The sequence below is a fragment of the Malus domestica genome, chromosome 11 (assembly GCF_042453785.1).
Source record: "Malus domestica chromosome 11, GDT2T_hap1".
Lineage (NCBI taxonomy): Eukaryota > Viridiplantae > Streptophyta > Magnoliopsida > Rosales > Rosaceae > Malus > Malus domestica.
The window spans coordinates 12,286,564-12,310,262 of record NC_091671.1 but is presented as its reverse complement, the minus strand read 5'-3'; the positions used below and the strand labels follow the sequence as shown (position 1 = coordinate 12,310,262).

General features: G+C 40.2%; 2 protein-coding genes across 2 annotated transcripts; one reads left to right on the top strand and one right to left on the bottom strand.

The window, feature by feature from the left end:
* The first annotated feature begins 7,071 nt into the window (after positions 1-7,071).
* Positions 7,072-9,104, top strand: LOC103447890 (CASP-like protein 5A2). Its single transcript, XM_008387099.4, has 3 exons — positions 7,072-7,562; positions 7,699-7,831; positions 8,645-9,104. The coding sequence occupies exons 1-3, from the start codon at positions 7,348-7,350 to the stop codon at positions 8,834-8,836; spliced, it is 540 nt and encodes a 179-aa protein (XP_008385321.1). The 5' UTR covers positions 7,072-7,347; the 3' UTR covers positions 8,837-9,104.
* An 8,395-nt stretch (positions 9,105-17,499) lies between these two features.
* Positions 17,500-23,214, bottom strand: LOC103422857 (homeobox-leucine zipper protein REVOLUTA-like). Its single transcript, NM_001328854.1, has 18 exons — positions 22,837-23,214; positions 22,342-22,501; positions 22,001-22,086; positions 21,794-21,884; positions 21,563-21,658; positions 21,333-21,446; positions 21,149-21,232; positions 20,846-21,001; positions 20,698-20,772; positions 20,247-20,353; positions 19,903-20,092; positions 19,390-19,578; positions 19,124-19,204; positions 18,878-19,012; positions 18,387-18,721; positions 18,177-18,282; positions 17,889-18,038; positions 17,500-17,813 (listed from the first exon to the last, which is right to left on the bottom strand). The coding sequence occupies exons 1-18, from the start codon at positions 23,067-23,069 to the stop codon at positions 17,664-17,666; spliced, it is 2,538 nt and encodes an 845-aa protein (NP_001315783.1). The 5' UTR covers positions 23,070-23,214; the 3' UTR covers positions 17,500-17,663.
* Between the last annotated feature and the right edge of the window lie 485 nt (positions 23,215-23,699).

Sequence of the window (23,699 nt, the reverse complement as noted above, 5' to 3'; positions counted from 1 at the left end):
TGTTATACGCTTAAACGATAAGTTCAAGAAATATGTAATTGGGAGAATGCGATCTAAAGAAGTTAGATTCATGAAACCATTCTCTTTCGTATACATATCCTAAATGTTCCTGATCATAGGATTGCCAATTGGGCATTAATAGTCCGTTAAGATCAGTATGTGTTATGTCTTCTCTTAGGGAGAATGACTGGTCTCGAGTCATTGGTGTGACTGACACCAAGACAAGTACGTAGGTGCTCAATAGAGAATGAGTTCACTGAACGCGATCAACAAGGAGTTCTCATACTCATGTCACATGAGAACTCATGGTTGGGATAATGCAAAGTAGTCATTTGACCTGAGGCATCATAGTTGTCTTGTGGTTAGGTCCTTAATCTTTGACTATGTCAAAGTCACTCCATCCGAGGGTGTCCACGACATAGTTGGGGTTAAGCCACTTAGCCATGGAGGCAAGTGAATGCGCAACAAGAGATCTCTAACCTTCAAACTGTTTGAGGGAGAATACTCTATGATATGATTAAGAATCTCTGGCCAGAGTATGAATGAGATTTAGGAAGTCGTTCCAAATCACATTCAAGGTAATCATATAAGTAAATGAATCACATTGGATAGTAGACAGGAATAAACTATCAAACCAAACAATGTGGTCAAGGGTATTGTATTGGAGAAATACCGTATTGCATTGTAATCCTAAACTGAATAGGTTCTACACCTCTTCTGATTAGCTTGGGTATTCATGACATACTGATAGGTGTCACTCATGGTTTGTGGAAGCCCTAAACGTGTATAATCACTACAGGGAGAATTGAAAGTAAGTTTCAATTCACAATCGATTTGAAAAAGTTCTAATCGCCCACTGCCTCGCTAAAAGGAACCTAATGGATCGCACACCGTGTAAGGTAATGCTTGAAGGATTTGACAAAGATGAGTAAGGACAATTAAATGGTTTAATTGTTTATGGCAAGAATTAATTAATATGTTAATTAATCAAACGAATAAAGTTCGTTTTAAACCTTGAGTTAGTTTTAGGCCTTAAAGCCCAAATTGGGCTTCGAATTGTCAAGCCCATTAGCTTAAGTTGTATGACAACTTAACAAACAAAATTCAAGAAACCCAAAACAGCCCAAAGGCTTGGGAAAACCGGCCATAAAGAGAGGAAGAGCCTTTTGGTCCAAAATGCATACAAAAGTTGAAAGCATAGAAGGGTATCTTTGCTCCATCCTCATTGGGGTTTTCTAAGGATGAAAATTGAGAAAAACTCTATCTCTTTTCTCTCTAGAATAGCTGGCCACCATGGGAGAGTTTACTAGCATCTAACTCTTCCATGGCCACTCATCTTCTTCCTCAACCATCCTTGGTGTCGGTACTTAGAGGTTTCCAACTTTGGGGACTTTTGGAGAAACCAATTCTTCCATCCATATCCAAGAAGGCATGGAGCCAAGAAGCAAAGTTCCTCCATCCACATCCATGGAGCCAATGAGTAAGGTGACAAAGGAAAGAAGGCCCTCACATGGGTGATTAACCTTTGCTAAGCAAAGAGGTGCTTCAAAGGTATAAAATTTCTCAACTCACTTTGTTCTTGAGTTGACTCTTGGTTCACATAACTACTAGGCTTTGAGTTTCATGGGTAATGGTTTGTTTTGAGTGCATACAAGCATGATTCCACCTTTAATTGTTAATTGCATGTCATAGATGTTGCTCAAATGAACATGTTTTTCACAAAATTTCCTTTCAGGTAGCTTCAAGATGATAGTGCACCATGTGTGCACAGTGAGAAGGGGAGAAAGTGCGTGAGTGAGAAAGTGAGATAAGAGAGAGAGGGAGAGAGAGATAAAGTAGAGAGAGTCAAATGAAAAAATGGGAGCAAATAACCCATTTATATACAAGGGCAATTAAGTCATTTCAAGGTGTAGAAAAATCTCATTTCTATCTGATTTTTGTACATGCCGTGTGCATATTTGAAATGTCATATTTCTATCACAAGATTAAAAAAACTGTCATATTTCTGGTATTTCCCAAAAAAACTATAAGAAACAAATTTTGTATCACCAGTAAATAGCTATAGCTCGGTTTCATAAATTTATTTTTGGATTAGTAGAATGTTAGGTCTTAAGAGTAATTTGGTTAGTGCATAATTTTGTTTGGCTTTTAGTCCTTAATAGAATCTTTAGACATAAATGTTTAAGGTATTTCACTTATACGGTACAAGTGGTGTTACCCGCAAGAACCATCAATCCATGTTGTGACAAGTTTAAGTATCACTACTCACGTATTTTTATTTAGAACAAAAGCTTCGGTTAAGCCTAAGTCTAAGGACTAATGCTCCAATTTTCTCGATATTTTACCTCAATGTGGATAATAAAATTTTCAAAACTCTACCACTGCACAATAATCGTGAGTCAAGTAAAAGTAACGTATTAAAGTAAATCCATGAACGATTGACCTTTATCAATTTACCTTTAGATTAAGGTTATAAACTATATTAACCACTAAATATTTCAGTCTAGTAATAGTCTTCTTTACTTGTCAACATTATGTCTTATATTCGACTACCCTGAATAGCAAGTTCACTACCGACATTATTATTGCTAGCTACTTATGGGACTTAGTTCAAATACAACTAGGGTTAGCATAAAATATCGTTGTAACAAAACAAAAGTCATGAATGACACCAAAAAAATGTGGTGATGGCCAGGAAAAAATGTAGGGTGACTAGAGAAGGGTGGCATAATAGATACTTTGAAGGAGGGTGAAAGGTTGTTGGGTATTAATTTTCTTTTACTACTATATACTTGTACGATGGTGTTTGACTTCAAAAATGACTTACATGCTTAATGCATGACATTTTTCGACAAATTGGATGAAGTTTAATTAATTTGACGAAGGATCTCACATTGACTATTTTAATATTGTTTGAGATCTTAATCTATTGAAAAATAATAATTTCAGACGTAAAATTAACAATGTCGAGATGGTTCATAAGGTAAAACAGCACTTTGCCATGTTTTGTTCAACATTGAGTGAGGTTGTTTGGTAGAAGAATTTTTTGTTTGTGACAATCAATCTGCCACCTATCCCTATGTTAGTCTCATTCATTTTATATAGTGGTCAAAGATTAATGGTCACAGCCTTAAAATTTGATATTAACAAACGAAATCAAAACAACAGAATAGCATTCATTTAGTCTCAACTCTTATTAAATTATCACTTAAGTATTACGGCTTATGGTATTCATTTTCACTTGTAAATGAGATGTTTAAGGTTCGATTCTCGCCAAATACGAATTTGAATCACATTATTGCTAGCCAATTGTTTGGGTTAAAACTTGAACTTTGGGCTCAAGAAGGAGTTGGCCCAAAAGAAAGAGGTCTAGAAGGAGAAAAGCCCGAAGCCTAGCCAAAGCCCAAAAAGCAAGAGAAGCCATTTTCTGACTAGGTGCAGACCATTTGAACCACTTGCTCACCTACTTAGAGGTCAAGTGGTATAGACCAGCCAGCTAATCAGCCCAAAAGCACTTTACAGTGGCAATACAAGTAAAAAGTTGATGAGTCATTGCCCTTCAAGTTGCATTCGGGCAAGATTACTGCTACAAAAGGCCAAGCCGAAGTGTCTATAAAAAAAGAAAGAGAAATCAGAGATAAGGACACTCAATCAAACAAACAAATACAAGCACAAACTCTGCTCAAACCAGATTTGCCTTCAACGAAGCTGTAGTCAGCCCAAGTCTTCATCCCTTTCAAGATCAACCCTCACCCAAAGCCTTTGTAATAACTCTGCTACCTTGTCTAGAACTTGTTGTAGTATCGATTTCCTTTTGTAAGCCCATCTCCTTACCCCTCTTTCTAAGCTCTCAAACCTCTTGATAAACCACAGAGATAGGAAGTTGCAAGACGATCAACCTTGCCCGACCCTCTTTGTTTTTGTCTTTTCATTCAGTAGTCTAGCAATATGTTGTATACTTCCAGTTGTATCCAAGTTATTTCTGGCAAGTTGATGATTAAAAAGGCTCATCAGTTCTTGAATTCGATTTAAATATGTCTTCGCAGATTAAATCAGATCTAAGTTATAAGCCCTCGGGCATGTAAGATTGATCATTTAAAAGTCCTTGGTCTCAAGGCATAAAAAAAGAACCTTATGTGGACTTAACTCATCCACGACAGTCTTTGATAAACAAGAAGTCCGAAGTTACTTGGAGCGCAAGTAATCGACCTATCCCTTAGTGTTATTTTTATTATATTATGATTATCGTAGAACGTTTGAGCATAGAAGGAATTCTGATGGGAAGCCTAAAGGCCTACACCTAAGACCCTACAAAGGCACTTATTTGATTCTTTCTGCTTTGCGGGCTCAGGTAATCAGAAGTATAATAGTCATAATACTTCTGTAATCAATGAAACAAACAGTATATATTCAAGTACTGGGTTAGTTCCTGATTGGAAGCCTCAAGGCCTACACCTAAGGCCCCACAAAGGCACATTTCATAACTAAAAACAACCTTTTGGGTATATATACAACTAAAACTGAACATCCGTTTTACATCTGCCATGCTGAAGATGGCAGTGGCACGCCTGAGCACTTAAAAGTTAATCTTGATTGTGAGCCTCAAGGCCTATACCTAAGGCCCCACAAATGCACCTTTCAAAGTTAACTATGTCATTCTCTTTCAGTCTTGCCCGATAAGCCTTGCCCAACAAGCTTTGCCCGACAAGCCCACCAGTGAAGCAAAAGCCTGACAGAAAGAATCGACCGGCGCCAACCTCTCGGGACGCTGTGTGCTCGTCGGCTAGGAAACATCCCCAACAGAAATTCTAGCCATGAACACCAATTATGAGGCTAATCCCACCCGCTTCCCTTAGTGTAGATAATATTGTTTGTTCAAAAAAAAAAAAAACAGTGACAGGTGCCTTTCTTGATCAAGAGTGACCAAGATAACATTTCTGCAAAAAATGACCTTGAACAAAAATTCCAAGACCAACCTTACACTCCCACCCTCTCCCTCCCAGCTTCGCCTTCTCTCTGTAACCCTTTCTGGCACCCCCATTTCGATCATCCTACTCTTCCCTGTCTCTAGCATGTCAACACGCGGTCTTTTGCTTTCTGTCGGTGCAACAACGTTAGCTCATCCCCATCCACCGAACCTAATTGAAACCAACCACAGCCTCTCTTTTCCAAAGCACCCCACTTTTCCCTCTCTCCTCCTCTCTCTAGCATCCCTACACCTAGCCTCTGATTTCAGTCCTGCAGCCAGCCCAGATGAAGCCCAAACCCACAAAGCCCCATCTTTAGATGAATGGCACGACTGTAAATAAAGTGAAATCTACCCCAAAACACTATCCATGAGTACAATTCAATCTCATCCCTTACTTTACACTAAAGTAATTTGACTAATAAACCTAATATAATTGTAAAAATGAATAATATTAGAGAATTTATCATATATAGCCAAAATTTACACTCTAATTTCATAAATATCAATTTTAATAAAAACTATCAAATATATCCAAAATTTCACTGAAATAGACCTCAATACCCTTGAAATTAATAACAAACCTAACTCCAAACAATGTTTGATAAAATTATGGCAATTCCACCTATTTATGAATGAACCTGAATTCATTTTCAAGAAAACTTGGTATTGTCACCTCATGGTCTCATCCCCACCTCCCAATCAATCAGAAATGCTCTTTTGTTTTTTTTTTTCTTTTCATTTTGGTTTTGCAATAAAAATTGAAATTTGTTTGTTTACATGCAATTGTGGTGGGCAGGTAGAGCTTTTGATGATCGATGAACAAAGGCAACATGCCGTCGTTGCTCCCAATTAGCCAGACCCTCCTTCAACTTTGCCAATATATTTTCTTTTGGTTTGTTATGTTTTCAAGGCATACCGAAAGTATAAGAACAAAAATTAATTATTATTTTAATTTTTTCTATTTGAACATTTCAAAACAATATGAAGAAGAGGGATAAGCAAATGCCATAAGAGCAAGTCCACCGGGGAACTGATAGGCCAGCACCCAGCCAAAAAATCAGCCCGGCACCCAGGTTATCCACTCCAACGGCGCATTTTGACCGGCACCCAGCCCAAGCCAGGCAAAAGACCAGCCTAAAATCGACAGACCCATATGCCGGGCCATCTGACGTTAGCTGGCCTTCACGAGCGCCGCTTCCGGATTTCCCGATTTCCCGTGCGCCTTCACGGCCATCTGTCGATTTCCCGTGAGGTTGATTCCGGGTTCCCGTACGCCTTCTTCATCTACACCCCATCTCAAATCCCTCATTCCTCTTCCCGATTTCCCGATTTCCCGTATGCCTCACTTCCCCAAGTTCGGATTTTGAAGCCGAACCCATCAACAATGTCTCAATTGCATGTTAAATGCTCTGTTTAATCTGCCCATTTGATTAGAATTTTGGGAATTTTGAGAAGATATATGCTATGTGCTCGGACCTTGGCGGTTTCTTCCTCAGGTGCATAATCAGCTTCCTTATTTGAAGAAGAAAACATGGAGAAAAAAGGGAGGGGAGAGGGACGGTTGGTCGGAGAAATAAGGGGAGAAAGGACCAGAGAGGGAATGGAAGCAGTGGGAAGGAAACAGAAAGACCTTTCGAGAGAAAGGAAGAAAAAAGAGAAAATAAATTAAATGATAAAATATTAATTGATATGAATAAAATAATATAATATTAGATAGGCTGGGTGCCAGCGTATTTTTAGGGGTGGAGATGTTTTGGCCTATTACTGTTCAATGATGTCTATTACTGTTCATTTGAGTGGATAAATGCGTTGGATACTGGCACAAAGTCCTTAGGGGTGGACTTGCTCTAAGGGGAGAAGGTTGCGGCAGTGGGTGATCTGGTGACAAGTACGCATTCTTGTTGTGAGTTTGAATGAAAATGAACTCCAACGATTTTAGGTGTTGTAATTTGGTTTTAATTTTTAGGACAGTTTGGTCTATTTAAACATTTTTTTTTTTGCTATAATTGATAGTTTTTATTAAAACTGACATTTATGAAATTAGAGAATAAATATTAGTTATATATGAAAAAAAATCCCATAATATTACGTGCCGGTCTTGCAAGGAAACTGAAAATAAAATCAACAATTAAATACCCCCAGCCGTCATTTGATCCACCCGTCATGTAATAACACAACGAAAAGTCGCTCGCAGCTCCTCCTGCTAACACCAGAGACAAACCCCCACTTGGTCTCCTGGTTTTCCATCTTCCACCCCCCACCCCCCCAGAACCCAGATCCCGCAACCGCCGGACTCGTTCGATTCAAGTCTCAGCTCAGATCCACCATCGTTGACTGATTAACGACCATGGTTCGGACCAATTAAGACCCAGGAGGAGATGAACGTGAGCCATGGGTCGGTTCACCCAGTTGAAGATGTACCCACCACAGAGGGGGCCGGCCCGAACCCGCTCCGGCTCCGAATGAAGGATCTTCCGGGCATGCCCGGCACCCCGGGCGGCCTCGTCTTGCGCCTCGCCCAGTTTTTCTTCTCCGCCGCCGCGCTCGTCGTCATGGCCACCACCTCTGACTTCCCCTCCGTCACCGCGTTTTGGTGGGTAGCCGCCACAACTGAACCCATATCTTTTTTTTTCAGCTTTTTTTTTGTTAAATCTTTTAGTTATGCTTAAATTTCAATCTGATTACAATTGGGGTTTTTGAGTTTGTTGTGTTTCGTGTGTGGATTTCAGCTACCTTGTTGCAGCTACTGGTTTGCAGTGCTTGTGGAGCTTCTCGTTGGGCATTGTTGACGTTTATGCCCTTCTAGTCAGGCGTTCTTTGCAGAATCATGGAGTTGTGTGCTTGTTCACCCTCGGCGATGGGGTAAGACCAATCGTAATTTCGAGTATTTCCTTAGGAGATTTCAGTGTTTTCAACAATTTGGAAATGTGGTTCTTGTTGCTTTTGTTTGGTTTTTACTTTTTACATTCAAATTGAAGCATTTTCGAGTTTTTATCAGTCCACCATTTGTGAATCTTACTTGTAAATAGCCGAAAAAGTTATTGCCTTCTTTACCAGTTGTATAACTTTTTAATTAGTATTAGTGAATCTAATTGGTGCTGATAGTGCAAAACATAATGGATCTGATTCTTAGGCTAAATGGACTGGTTGAGAATTGATGACCATTTCTTTTAGGAATCAACGGTGCTTGAGTGATGTATTCATGATAAACAGAACTTTGTCAAAGTAGCACGGTCCTACGCTGTCTTATGGATGTTAACTTGCTATTCCTAAGTAACTAACCAAATATAGATGATTATGTTGGAGACTTAACTAATGTGTGAATTGAAATAAGCTTATCTAGTCACCGTTGAAGAATTGATGCAAGTAGAAGGCCTAACATAGTTGGTCAGTGAACTTCTATGAAAACCTCTTTATCAAATTCATGTCTGAATTGCTTGAAGATTTGATGTAGAAAAATATCAGCATGGTTTAATACTAAATAGTGATACCATGCATAATAAAAGTTGAAAATCCCATGCGAGTGTACTCCCTTAACTTGCTCTCGATTTCCTTCTGTTGTTATTATCAACATTTTCCCTTGTTTGCGTTTGCAGTCTCAATTTGGGCATTTACTTGTTCGCTATTCTCAATTTACAGAGTCCTAATTGTCAACATTCCCATTGTTTGATGCAGGTGACCTCCACTCTTACATTTGCTGCTGCTTGTGCTTCTGCGGGCATCACGGTTCTCATTGACAATGATCTTGATGGCTGTGCCCGCAACCATTGTGCACAATTTGAAACAGCTACAGCCATGGCTTTCATATCCTGGTTCGCTGCATTACCATCTTTTCTCTTGAATTTCTGGTCACTGGCATCTCGATGAATGCATGTATAATGAAAAAACACTCGAGAAGAGAATGATGACACGAGTCATGTTTGAATGCTAGCGAAGCTTATTGTGTTTTGCATGATTTTTCTTGCCACTGCAATCTATATAGAGTGAAACTTGTACTTTTGTGTGTATAGTTGCTGCGACATCAAATATTCGTGGTCGTGAATGTGGGTTCGTTAGTTATCCTGTCAACTAAACATTTACATGTAGTTTGAAGAGATGTATGTTTTCATGTTATAATAGATTCTATTCTGCCTCAGCTTTTCTTGCGCCTTTCTTGCCGTTCTTTTTTTGCACTTGCAGTGATTTGGGAAGGAGAAAGAACTGCATTTGTCATTTTAGACATTTATTGTCAGATATGATTCTCATCCTGAGGCACCGTCGCTCGTTGGTTGACTATTTTGCGGCGTTGCCTTGATTTTTGTTTGTAAAAATTGCAACTCTGATATTTAAGGGATGACTGTTGAATACGTTGATTTTCATTTTGATGAAGGAATTTTTGGCGACTGAATTTTGACTCGAAATTACATTTTCTCGTCGTAATTTCGATTTTAGTCATTGTGTGTGACCAGAATACCACTTGCTTCAGCTAGTTCAGGTAAAAAAAAAATTATGTCTTCATCCTAGGTTAATACTTAGGGTACCAAGGTCTAACAGAGGACATAATACAAAACTGAACGCAATGGCGTTCTAGGATTCATACAGCCGACTCTACTTAGTAAGAGAAGGCTTTGTTGTTGTTGTTGTTATGTGATAAGTGAGCAAGGGTCGCTGTATCTCCATATGCACCTGGATGCAGTGTTAAATGAGCAAGGGGACCATAGAAACTTCTTTTCGAACGACTCCACTCAAAGTTGTTTGGGAGCATATGCACCTATCAACTTTACACGGGACACACAAAAGAAGTACTTTGATTCCATTGGACGGGGTAGGGTGAAGAAGCTAGGACAGAAGGGTAGAGTTCAGGAGAGTAGATGCGTTTAGGAACGTGGAATATAGGAACCTTAACGGGAAAATCTATGGAAGTAGTGGAAGTTATGGTGAGGAGAAGGATAAATATTATGTGCCTACAAGAAACTAAGTGGGTTGGTCTTAAGGCAAAGGATCTAGAAAACTCAGGGTTTAAACTTTGGTACTCGGGCACAAATAGAACGAGAAACGGTGTTGGCATCATCGTGGACAAGACCTTGACACAAGATGTTGTAGATGTCAAGAGGGTAGGAGATAGAATCATGGCAATCAAGATTGTAATAGGACAAGAACTTATCAATGTGATTAGTGCGTACGCACCTCAAGTAGGGTTGGATATGAGTTCGAAGGAGAAATTTTGGGAAGACCTTGGAGACTTGGTGCAAGGAATTGCTCAGACGGAGAAGTTATTTATAGGAGGAGATTTAAATGGATACGTGGGCAGAGAGACAGGCAACTATGGAGGTTTTCATGGTGGCCATGGTTTTGGGGAGAGAAACGAGGATGGGGAAGCTATCTTGGATTTTGCAATGGCATATGATCTCTTCTTAGCCAACACCTTCTTTAAGAAGAGAGAAGAACATGTGATCACCTACAAGAGTGGGTCGTCAAAAACACAAATAGATTTTCTTCTAATGAGGAAAGGGGATCGTATAACTTGTAAGGATTGCAAAGTTATACTAGGAGAGAGCGTGGCTAATCAACATCGCTTGTTGGTGATGGATGTACATATCAAAAGAGTGAGAAAAAAGAACAAGACTTGGAAGTGCCCAAGGACTAGATGGTGGAATCTAAAAGAAGAAAAACAAGTCATTTTCAAAGAGAAAGTAATCACCCAGTGTGTGGGATAGAGAGGGGGAAGCTAGCCAAATGTGGGATTTCATGGCTAGTTGTATCCGAAAAGTAGCAAAAGAGGTATTAGGAGAGTCCAAGGGCTTTGCCCCACACCAAAAGAAATCTTGGTGGTGAAATGAGGAGGTACAAACAAAGGTGAAGGCTAAGAAGGAATGTTGTAAAGCCTTATACAAGGATAGGACCGATGAAAATGGTGAAAGGTATAGAAAAGCGAAGCAAGAGGCGAAGAAAACTGTGAGAGAAGCTAAGTTAGCGGCTTATGACGATATGTATAAGCGACTAGATACCAAAGAAGGAGAGTTGGATATATCTATAAACTAGCTAGAGCAAGGGAAAAGAAGACAAGGGACCTAAACCAAGTGAGGTGCATCAAGGATGAGGATGGAAAGGTTCTTGCTACAGAGAACGCGGTTAAAGACAGATGGAGAGGTTATTTTCATAATCTTTTCAATGAAGGACATGAAAGGAGTGCTTCTTTAGGGGAGTTGAGTAACTCAGAAGAGTGTAGAAACTACTCTTTTTATCGTCGAATCCGGAAGGAAGAAGTGGTTGTAGCTTTGAAGAAGATGAAGCATAGAAAAGCAGTAGGCCCAGACGATATACCAATCGAAGTGTGGAAAGTTTTGGGAGAGACAGGTATAACATGGCTCACTGACCTTTTCAATAGGATTTTGAAAACGAAGAAGATGCCAAATGAGTGGCGAACGAGCACTTTGGTGCCTATCTACAAGAATAAGGGCGACGTACAAAATTGCATGAACTATAGGGGTATTAAGCTAATGAGTCATACAATGAAGCTCTGGGAGAGAGTCATTAAGCATAGATTGAGGCAAGAGACACGGGTTTCGGACAACCAATTCGGGTTCATGCCAGGGCGCTCAACCATGGAGGCAATCTATCTCTTACGAAGATTGATGGAAAGATATAGAGATAGGAAAAAAGATTTACACATGGTCTTTATAGATTTGGAAAAACCGTATGATAGGGTCCCAAGAGACATTCTTTGGAGGATTTTAGAGAAGAAAGGAGTACGAATAACATATATCCAAGTTATAAAGGATATGTATGAAGGAGCAAAGACTGCCGTAAGAACTCATGAAGGACAAACCGAAAGCTTTCCCATAACTGTAGGATTACATCAAGGCTCATCCTTAAGTCCTTACCTTTTTGCGTTGGTAATGGATGAGTTAACATGACATATTCAAGATGATATTCCTTGGTGTATGCTTTTCGCAGACGATATAGTGTTGATAGATGAAACTCAGGAAGGGGTAAATGCAAAGCTTAACCTTTGGAGAGAAGTGTTGGAATCTAAAGGTCTTCGCCTAAGCCGATCAAAGACAGAATATATGGAGTGCAAGTTCAGTGCAAATGGAAGCCAAAACGAGTTAGGGGTGAGGATCAGAGATCAAGAAATACCAAAGAGCGATCGTTTTCGTTACCTATGATCTATCTTGCAAAAGAACGGAGAATTAGATGGAGATCTCAACCATAGAATACAAGCTGAATGGATGAAGTGGAAGAGTGCATCCGGCGTGTTGTGTGACCGCCGTATGCCACTGAAGCTCAAGGGAAAATTTTATAGGACGGCAATAAGGCTGGCGATGCTGTATGGCACAGAATGTTGGGCTGTGAAGCATCAACACGTACACAAAATGGGTGTAGCGGAGATGAGGATGCTTCGTTGGATGTGTGGGCACACAAGAAAGGATAAGATTAGGAATGAGGATATCCGGGGTAAAGTAGGAGTAGCCGAAATTGAAGGAAAGATGAGAGAAAATCGGTTACGGTGGTTTGGACATGTGCAAAGAAGGCCTACTGACGCTCCGATTAGAAGATGCGACTATGGGACAGAGGTTCAGGGCCGAAGGGGTAGAGGAAGACCTAGGAAAACTTTGGAAGAGACTCTAAGAAAAGACTTAGAGTACTTGGATCTAACGGAGGACATGACACATGACCGAGCACAATGGCGTTCAAAGATTCATATAGCCGATCCCACTCAGTGACTTGGATTTTCCAAGTCTCCAACCGAGAAGTTTTCCTCACTCGGGAAATTAAGGGAATACTACCTCAACCTACATGCTCCACTCACAAAGCTTCAACATACAAGCTTCAACAAAAGAAAATTCAGAGAACTTAGCGAAGAAGGCTTTGGTGTATTTAACACAATACGTTGAAATGAAGGAAAGCTATTTATTGATATCCCCGATAAGTCACAAATATGTACATATACATGAGTCAAAATAAACAAACAAGAGGGAGCCTTCACAAAGGTTGCTTAGGAGAAGTCTCAGCAGTCGGTAGAGCCCCAGAAAGAGCAGGCACTGGAGAGGGATCATTTAGAGCCTCAGTACTGGACAGAACCCTAGAAGGAGGAGGCAGCAGAGGTTGATCATTTGGAGCTTCATTACGCGGTACAGCCCCAGAAGACGAAAGCAATAAATGCCTTTGGAACAAACCCACAAATCTCTGATGATCAAGTAAAACCTGACCATCAGATTCCTTCATCTGGTCAAGCTTCCTCTTCATGTTTGTAGCATAGTCATGTGCGAGCTGGTGCAACTGTTTATTCTCATGCTTGAGCCCTCTAATCCCCTGTTTGAGACTCATCACTTCAGCCGCCAATGATTCAACTTGGCGGGTTCGAGCAAATAGGCGTTGGACCATGTTAGACACAGAACCTGCACACTGAACACTGAGAGCCAGAGAATCCTTAACAGCCAACTCATCAGACCGTTTGGAAAGTAGTCTGTTATCTTTGGGAGTGAGAAGGTTCCTGGCCACTATCGCAGCGGTCATATCATTCTTCATCACGGAATCTCCAACGGTAAGAGGACCAGTAGGGGAGACGAAGGATGGGCGCCATATGTTGTCTGGAGAAGGCGTGGCTGCCTCTTCAACAAGGTTCAAGTCAAAATGACGGTCGGAGGGGCCAGACATTTTCAAAGGTGTTGAAGAGAGAAGAGGTCGGACAAATCAAGATCTTAGAAGTACAAGAATTGAGCTTTTACTGGTGGAGATTCAAGTGTGCTTTGGAACTTAATGTCAGCCTCTATAAAAATCTGCACTCGACGGAGCTTAAGAAATCGAAGAGGCGTTTGCTTTCTCAAAAGCTGGGCTGCTCAAAGACCACGAGTCGTTTGCTTTCTCAAAAGTTGGGCTGCTCAAAGACCACGAGGGCCGATCTCAGAAATCGAAGAGGCACATACTTTTCCAGCCTTGTCAGCACCTGTCAGCTTTGCGGAAATTATGGGCATTATGTCGAAGATTTCTGGTGAAGTAGAAAGCACATGAATCTTACTGTTCAATCACCCACTTCCCACACGCAACATTAGCTCATGGGTACCACAAATAACTTTGCCAAAGTTCTCTGACAAAGTTAAGACACGTGAAGCTTGCAGCTCCCACTACACCGCTCTGACCAAGAAGGGTAAAAGAATAGCAAAGAAACAGCACTAACAAAGTTTAGACACATAAATTTTGAAGGTCTAGCTACCATATTATTACCCACAAGGGTAAAGGAACAGTACCACTGCTGGATAATTGGAAAGTCCCTGTGTGTCAACCTCTGTGCTTCGTGGCAAGATAGACTAGCAAACATGCCCAACCTTTTCTCACATTCGAGAAAACACTCCCAACAAGATTGCTTGCTCCAAAATCGAAGAGGCACCGCCCTCCGAATCTCGAGAGCCAGACTCCCAACATGATTACTTTCTCAAAAATCGAAGAGACACCGCTCTCCGAATCTCGAGAGCCAGACCCCTAGCAGGATTGCTTTCTCAAAAATCGAAAAGACATCGTTCTCTGAATCTCGAGAGCCAGATCTCCGACAGGATTGCTTGTTCGAAAACCGAAGAGGCACCACTTTCCCAACTTTAAGAGCCGGATCTCCTTGGATAAAGCTTGTCTGTAATCTTTACACGCAACATCAGCTTTCCAGATACCACAGACCACTTTTTCAAAGTGCTCTGACAGAGTTAAAACATGTGAAGCTGGCAGCTCCCACTACCGTGTTATTACCAAGCAGGGTAAAGGAATAACATTACTACTTGTTGTTAGGGAGACTCTTATATATGTTGACCTCCATCCCCAACAGACAGGCAGACCTGCAAAAATGCTCAACCCTTCCTCATATCTGAGAGGGCACTCCCAAAGAAGCCTTTCGAAATATTCAGCTTTCTTTCCTCCCGATAATACCTCTGCAAACAAGCTATACTAGAGCAAGAATATCTTATATCATCAGGGTTAAAAGCAAGAGTATCCCATATCATGTTTTTTCCCTGTCTTTTCCTATGGCCTTGTTCTTACCTGCAAGACAAGGAGAAAGAGAGCAATCAGTCAACACTTGGAATCAAGCTTCCAGTCAGGAACTGACTGCCTGGAACCCCTTACTTGATTACTTACCTGGCATTGCTTTCGAGTACTCATCTTCAACATCTTATGCTTCCAGGGAAGATACCGCATCTGCCTGAGGAACATATAAGGCAAGTGAGAAGGATACAAGGAAGCATGTGGAGACAAGCGTAACAGCACACGTGCCGATACATCCACTACTCTGTCAAAAGCAAAAGTATCCCATATCAGCAGGGTCGAACGTACTATAGATTTGATGGACTTGTTTTGACCCTCAAATTCTTCAGTCGGCCTTATACTCTGGAGGAAACCAAAAAACCCTCCAGCCCAGTTCAAGAATAAGCCTGTGGAAAGTTACTTCTTCAAAAGCAAAAGTATTCCATATCATCTCTTCTCATTTTTCTTCTCTTTATCCTTCATGCTGCCTGCAAGATTGGGAGAATGTGAACAATCAGCCGGAACTCGAAATCAAAGTTCTGATCTGGGACTGATTGCTTGGAGCTCTAATTGCTTACCTTGTCTGTCACCTCTTTCAGCAGATCCCCTAGCTCGGCGACTTGGAGGACTCCTACTACATGGTTTGTATCGCGCTTGACCAAGCCTGAAACTACAAGTAAGCTTCAAGTGAAATTGATACATTACCTTGTGCATCTCCACTAGTTAAAGATATCACCCCTGGATGGAGGAAGAGTACTTCCAGAGAAGATGCCACATCTACCTACGAGACAGATAAGGCAAGCCAAGACGATACCACACTTCGGAACTTAGAAGTTTCGTGATTACGAGATCATTCTCCCACAATATTTCCTAATGTCATTTGTATTAAATCATTCACTTGTACTCATTAAAAGAGAGCTTGAACCTATGTACTTGTGTAAACTCTTCACAATTAATGAGAACTCCTCTATTTCGTGGACGTAGCCAATATGGGTGAACCACGTACATCTGGTGTTTGCTTTCCTATCTCTATCCATTTATATACTTATCCACACTAATGACCGGAGCAATCTAGCGAAGATCACAAAAAGCGACCGTTTTCGCTATATAGGATCTATCTTGCAAGAGAACGGAGAATTAGATGGAGATCTCAACCATAGAATACAAGCTGGATAGATGAAGTGTAAGAGTGCATCCGGCATGTTGTGTGACCGTCGTAGGTCACTGAAGCTCAAGGGAAAATTTTATAGGACGGCAATAAGGCCAGCGATGTTGTATGGCACAGAATGTTAGGCGGTGAAGCATTAACACGTACACAAAATGGGTGTAGCGGAGATAAGGATGCTTCGTGGGATGTGTGGGCACACGAGAAATGATAAGATTGTGAATGAGGATATCCGAGGTAAAGTATGAGTAGCCGAAGTTGAAGGAAAGATGAGAGAAAATCGGTTACGGTGGTTTGGACATGTGCAAAGAAGGCCTACTGACGCTCTGGTTCAAAGATGTGACTACGGAATAGAGGTTTGGGGCCGAAGGGGTAGAGGAAGACCTAGGAAAACTTTGGAAGAGACCCTAAGAAAAGACATAGAGTACTTGGATCTAACGGAGGACATGACACAAAACCGAGCACAATGGCGTTCTAGGATTCATATAGCCGACCCCACTTAGTGGGAAAAGGCTTTGTTGTTGTTGTTGTTGGTCTCTTAACTCATGAAAATGTGTAGTTATGGTCTTTTTTGTCAACTTCGTCAGAATTTTGTCAAAATAAGTTATGTTGGAATGACCATTGTTACAATTTAGGTCTCTCAACTCATCAAAACGTGTAGCTATAATCATTTTCGTTAGAATTTTGTTAAAATGAGTTATGTTGAAAAGACCATTGCTACAATTAGGTTAAAGTTGAGGGATCATTGCTCCAATTGAATTAAAGTTGAGGGACCAATGATAATGATTTTTTAGTCAAGGGACCATAGCTGCACATTTTGATGAGTTAAGGGATCATTACTCCAATTAAGTTAAAGTTAAGATACCATTATTACAATTTACTCATATCGACAACTCACCAACTCCAACTCAACATTCTCCATTCACCTCTTCCAGGAAGAGCACTGAATGTTAATTGATTACTTGATTAGCCTAGAGTCTTTCCGTTGAGTGTAATTTTACATCGTCGTTCCGGTCTTCACAGTCGATTACATGGATCAAAGAAATTTTTAGGAAAACTAATAAAAATAGCTTAAAATTTTTAGTTTTAACGATAAAAACAAGATAAAAGGTAAAATAAATAGTAACATAATTAATTTTTTAGTATAAAAATATAATTTTTCATTAAAATAAACAAAATCGAAAGCTTTTCGTTAAAATTCCTAAAAATCAAATGGTTGGAAGAAGGATGGAGCCATCCTTAAGCCATCCAAAGGTAAATCAAATCACTCTCCTCAAATTCAAAATCTTTCATCACCAAACTCGTCATGTTTACTTTGATTACTTAAATGCATGTCAGCAAAGCAAATTGCAACACAGTAGCAGATTTTGGATGCTTCAAAGCAAAAAATTAAATTAAATTAATATGATGCAAACCTCCGGGGTAAATATATTACAAAACTTCTTTTCCTTTCCCACATTTCTGCTTTTCTTTTTTCTCAAGCTTCTTTTGCATGTTCAAGCGGAAGAAAGGTGAGAGGGATGGAATAAATTAAAACGTTCACACAAAAGACCAGTTTACGAAGGAGAAGGCAAGACAATGGACAGAGTTCTCTTCTGCTGCAACTACTTTCCATGCAATCGCTTGCTCGTACGATACGTGGCGTCCCATCGTCGACATGCAGATGCCAGCCGGCAAGTATGCAAACCCCTGACAAGGAAGAAACAATAACAGATGAATTAGGCTACAACGGGAAAAGATGGATGGATCTGATGTAACACATACCTGGTTCATTAGCTTAGCAAAGTCTGCACACAACGTCTTGCGTCCGGACTCATCGAAAATCTTGTCCAATGAGATGTCCTGAAGGGCAACTAATGTTGTCTCCAGCATGTCAAGTCCTGCCTGGTTTGCAAAGATGAAAACCGGCATTGACTGCAGAACGAACAATTGCACAGATTACGATCTCCACGGATTATTAAACAGAATGGCATGCTCAATTTGCTATGATACTGGGAAAAAATGATGTAAAGATTTAGCATCTGTGTCAGTGATGTGATGTTGCACTTGTACCTTCAATGAACAACACAAAATGGCATCTTGGTGATGCCATAAATGTTTCAACAACGAGTCACCGCCCAAGGAATCAGGTCTCAGTAATTCACCCCCAACATGATAACTGTAGGAGAAAAAGAAAAGGATTCAGAAATCATACGGAAATATGGTGGAATTCTTCCCAACAGATTAATCATGCGTGCGGTCTAAAAGCATTGAAGAGCATGCCTGTAACTCTGGCAGATCCAGTGAGCCAGTGTTTGAGCTTCAGGGGAGCCGGGAGATAGTTTTGGTCCTACGGACGGACTCAATCCAGATGGAGATATAGCCATCGCAACTCTCTGCACAGATGAAATTACGCTTCGAACATACTGCCGTGCCATGTTTGCGACATTCTCTTGTAGACTATTATCAAATGGAAACTGGAAGGCGATCGTTAATACTGATCGAGTATTGTGAAATGTAGTAAGCTCTCCAGCTGCATTGCTCGTTGTTGAGCCCACTTCAAGACTGGATGTCAAATCTAATGTTCGATGTGTATTCAAAGTATCCTTTGAATCACCCTGTATTCATAATTGCAAGACATTAATGTTGGGGGAGCCCAAAAACACATTAATATGAATTCCAGTACGGCCCAATGGCTACAACAATATTGATTCATAAGTCCACTTGGTTGAATTAACAGGTAAAACTGACATGAAGCATGAAAAAAACTCAACTGTTTTTGAATCCAGTGGGATAATACGGAAACCAGAGGGAAGCAATGGCGCATCATCTGGAAACATCTCATCAATTGGAGCAAAAACAAGCTCAGAGCAGGCTCCGACAGCATTCTCATCAACTCCACTACATATCTGTCAATAGAAACAGAACATTTTTTTCGTATGATCAGTACATAAGCAGATAGCACCCCAACAGATAGTGGCAAGGGCAGCAGTAGCTAAACAAGAAGCAGGAAAAAGCACCTGCAAGAGATGAATGTCCCTCGATGCAAAAGCATCCTCTTGAGTTAGAGAATGGCCTTCAAGTCGAACAACTTCAAGCAACTGGAATCCAAATAAGTTAGAAAAAAGAAAAGGGGGATGGGAAGCACTCCGTAGAATATACTTTCAATTCAACATGACAAAAAGCAGTTGCAATTATTATCCTGTTGATGTAATGTTTCACAACAGAGGTTCATATGTTACAAAAAATAGTACAACGAAAATTTGAACCAGTTGAAACAGCATACCTCTTCTTGTTCAATTGTGTGGCCAAGTGGCATGATAATTTGTCCCCCGGTAAACCTTGTTGGCCTCATCCCAGGATAAGCATATGCACCAGCTTTCATAGATGTGGCGGAGTAGGCATCAACATTGAAATCTGCCCACTCTGAACGGTGCTCCCTCAAGAAACGAACAAGAACAGCAGGGGGCACATTCTGGAGTTGAAAAAGAAACAAGCACCAAGTTCTCATTAGCTTAATTTAGGGTTTTAGCTGGATAAAGCATATACGCTCCCAGTCAATCAAGATTAACACTGATTTCCACAAATCCAAGACAAAGCAATATTAATAGATGCAGAGGGGACAAAATCATTTTAAATACAGCCCTCCAGAGAAAAGCTAAATGCCCAATTTCAGTAACAACAAAGCGGTAAAGAAGAATCACGGACATTATACTATTTTCCCAGAACAGAAAAGGCTACTCAATCAGCACAGAAACTATCATTTTCAAAATTGATGGTCATCAGATTCCAGACTTACTTGTAGTAACATGGAAGCCTTTGCACAGAGAACACCTCCAAGTAATGCAAGGGAATTGGCATGGTTCGAAGTAGAAGTTAAATTCTTAGTTGAATTGACTGCAATTATAACATCGTCAGCACCATCACCATCACAGTTGACCAATGACCATCCATCATCATTGAATCCATTGACAGCATCATTGAAGCCTCTACAAGAAGACAGATCGGTAATTAAAATTTATTTACAAACATAATAGAGAAAGATAAAGAGTGGTTATTAACACTCAAAAAGGTGACCAAGGAATTATACAAACAGATGTATCAAATGAGCAGATGACCAATAAATGAAGAGTATTACCCCACCTGATCAATCTTTGGCTAAAAGTTCGCAGAACAGCTGGCTGCCTACCCAAACTGTACACCACTTCACCGCTTGTCTCTTCGGCTATTTGTCTGATATAGCGCAACGCCTTCATAAAAGAAGTTTAGTTAGTACTTCTATGCACAATATAGCTAATCAATTTTGTAGGGTGGGGAGGGAAGGGGTTTATTAGTTTATATTTCCATTCTACAGCCAACGTGCTATTAACACTAGCACACCGCAGCATTCGGAAACTTACAGGTGAGAAATTCTACTTTTGCCTTTGGTTCATATCAAGGGGCATAAAACTTAATATGTTTAAAGATGTAAAGGAAGATGATCACATGAAGGGAGCTCAGAAAGTGCACTTTTTATACAGAAAATCAGAATATCCAGTACTTTGTTACATATATTGCACAGAGGAATGTATCAAGTCAATCACAAAGTACTCACAGCAATAGTCATTCTCTGTGCTACCACTTTAGACGATTCATAAAGCGGTCTCAGCACCTCTGGCACACTCCATGCCTGAAATAAGATGAGAAACAATTGAGTTTTCCTAATTAAGAGAGTTTCAAAAATAAGAATCCAAAACTGATACCTCAAGATTCAGGTGGTCAACAATATGAACGATTGATCCCCCACCCTCACATGGTCGAATCAGATAACCACTAGGAAGCATCGCGCCTCTAACAAACTGTGAAGCAGAAGCAGGATTTGGGCCAGCGCCAGAACCGGAAAGAGATCTTTCACACACCTTATAACATAGAAAACAAAAAAAAATTACAGCACATTAGGTATCCACTTACAGGAGTATGAAAAAAAGAGACGGAAAGCCAATTTGTATTTTTCATAAACTGGTCTCCACAAAGTATGGCAACATAATATACACCAGAATGCTTACCACAAAACTGCCATTGTCTAAAGTTGCAGTGTATCTTAGGGTCCAAAAATCCCTTGCAGGAGCCAATGTAGTTGGAGCATATGTCTGAAGCAATTAAATGTCAGTTATTCCTTGGATATAAAAAAAGGTGACCAACCATCATCCATCCGTGGAAAAAATTTAAGTTTCAACAGTCTTCATTCACCTGTGTATATATAAGTTCTATAGTTCCTCCATTTCCAGCAGGAAACATTGTAAAAACTTCAAGGCTCCGACAGTCCCGGAACCAAGATGGACGATCTTTAAGGATCTCTGCAATCTGTTTATGAATAATTAACTTCAAATCCAAATGCTTCATGAACCTTATCACATGAAAATAAGCTGCCTACAAAGATGTAGCAAAAATTTCTTCCATTATCAAATGGACATTCTTACCTTCGTAGGCTCTAAACTTACGAGGCCGCAGGCTCTTGCTGCCACTCCACTGCAACTTTGTGAAATGGCAAATATCCCAACTGAATCCGGACCAGGCTGGCAAACAATTGAATAAGATAATAAAACACGCATAAGATGTACAACAATTTATACAATTTGATTACATGATGATTTAACAAGGGAGAAGGAAAACAAACGAGTATTTCCCAAATAATAAAAACAAGAAGCAACCTTCATCCCAGGCATCTGGACCCAATCGACAGCAGTTCCGGTAGCCTTGGATAGGAACTCTGCCAATGTCTCCTCCGCTACGGATAGGAGTCTGCCAAATATAATAAAATGAAGATTGGATTATGTAACACAAAAACAAATCACCATGCCAGTAAATATTTACAAAAGGAATTAGGAAAGGTGAAATTCCACAGTAGTAAAACTTACCCTGCAGGGTTATTAGCATCTCTGAGAGAATGCTGAGGAGTTGTCACCACAGAGTCGCCGCTTGCATCAGTAGTTGCAGCTGATGCCTACAAGAAAACCACTTAGAGGTTAAGTTCTAGCAACCACTAAATTGTTCTGCAATTCAGTTGGCCATAATAAAATCCATTAAATTGGAATAAAGGAAAAACTTGCAGATGCCATTAATGTGTCTGAAATCTCACAACTTGGCTAAAACATATTAAAATTTATAATAAATAACTGCAAAAGGACAAAATTGACTTCCAATCCTGGACCAAAAAAAAAACAATTATTTCCCTAAAATCTTTGATAATTATACTTACACTATGCAATTGCTGGCGCATATAACCATTTTCACAAACAAGCTGAGAGACCTGTTTCTGCAATCGATCATTTTCCTCCATCAGCAGTTTGTTCATTGCCGATAATTTTCTGTTTACAGTCTGCAGTCTTGAGGACTCTTTTCTCTGCTTCTCCCTACACCTGCATACCCAAAACACCAAATCCCCTTCTTTTTATCCCAAAATGCATAATCTCAAGGCCAAATCAAACACTAAAAACCTTCAGTAATTGGGAATTGAGTAAAACCCAATTTTCAAATCACCCCAAATATAGAAAAGATTGAGAAAAAAAAAAACCCGTTTGTAAAAGATAAATTTTAACAAAAAAAATATATGGCCTTGAACTTTGATCAAAACTAGGAAGTTAAGCAAAACTAAGTTTTTAAAGTACCCAAAATTTAAACTTGATGCACCCCAAAGGGAAAAAACAATGAGGAAAATAAAAACCAGTTGCCCATCAGTCCTGTTCATATGTACCTGCGGTTCTGGAACCAGACCTTGATCTGTCTGGGCTCAATGTTTGATAAAATGGAGCACTCCCGGATCAACTGTTGCCTGCGCAGAGAGCTCGGCTTCGGGCACTCGGCGTAGACTCTCTCAAGAGCTTCAACTTGCTCGGATGTGTAACGTACATATTTTCCGGCATCGAGGTGCTTGTTTATACTGCTCCCACTGCTGCTCTCTCTGTGGTGAGCCACCGCCATGGCCATTTTCCCGAACCCCAAAAACCAACAAAAGCTCAAAAGCTAATATAGACAACCAAGGGTGGGAGGAGAGAGAAAGGAGGAAGAGAGAGAGCTCTAGAGACAACTAGTTGGTTTTGGTTTTTCTTTAGATTTCAGAAGGAGCTTAAAGATCCCTACTTTGTAAAGTCCGTCTAGTGAGAGAGAGAGAGAGAGAAAGAGATAAAGGAGCGAGAGATTAAGTGTAAACGGTTGAGCAGGACTGGATTTTTGAGCCAGAAGATTCTTGGGTTTGTGTGAACAGAAGATCAATAGCTGCTTGCTTCTTGGTGAAGACCCAAATGATTTTTGGGTTTTTTGTTTTTTTTTTTTAACTTCTTCAAAGAAATCTCTGTTATTGGTTGCTGTAACTGAAACTTTGAATACAACACAAAATTTCAAGCTGTTTTGAACTGAAAGAAACCCACTTCTTCTCTTTCCAAAAAAAAGTCCAAAAATATGACACAAACACAGGAAACCCACTATTTTTTTTTTGAGTTTCCAAAAACCACCACCTCAATCTCTTGTCTTTTTTAACATAAAGATCCACTGTTTTCTTTCATACAATGAACAAAAGCTTGTTACACAATGCAACCTTTGGCTTGAACAGAAACACAA

Coding starts and splice junctions, on each gene's coding strand:
- LOC103447890 (XM_008387099.4), top strand. CDS start 7,348: ATGAACGTGAGCCATGGGTCGGTTCACCCAGTTGAAGATGTACCCACC. Junction 7,563..7,698: donor CCCTCCGTCACCGCGTTTTG/GTGGGTAGCCGC, acceptor TGTGGATTTCAG/CTACCTTGTTGCAGCTACTG. Junction 7,832..8,644: donor TGTTCACCCTCGGCGATGGG/GTAAGACCAATC, acceptor TGTTTGATGCAG/GTGACCTCCACTCTTACATT.
- LOC103422857 (NM_001328854.1), bottom strand. CDS start 23,069: ATGGCCATGGCGGTGGCTCACCACAGAGAGAGCAGCAGTGGGAGCAGT. Junction 22,087..22,341: donor TGCGCCAGCAATTGCATAGT/GTAAGTATAATT, acceptor GTTTTCTTGTAG/GCATCAGCTGCAACTACTGA. Junction 20,773..20,845: donor TTGACCACCTGAATCTTGAG/GTATCAGTTTTG, acceptor ATCTTATTTCAG/GCATGGAGTGTGCCAGAGGT.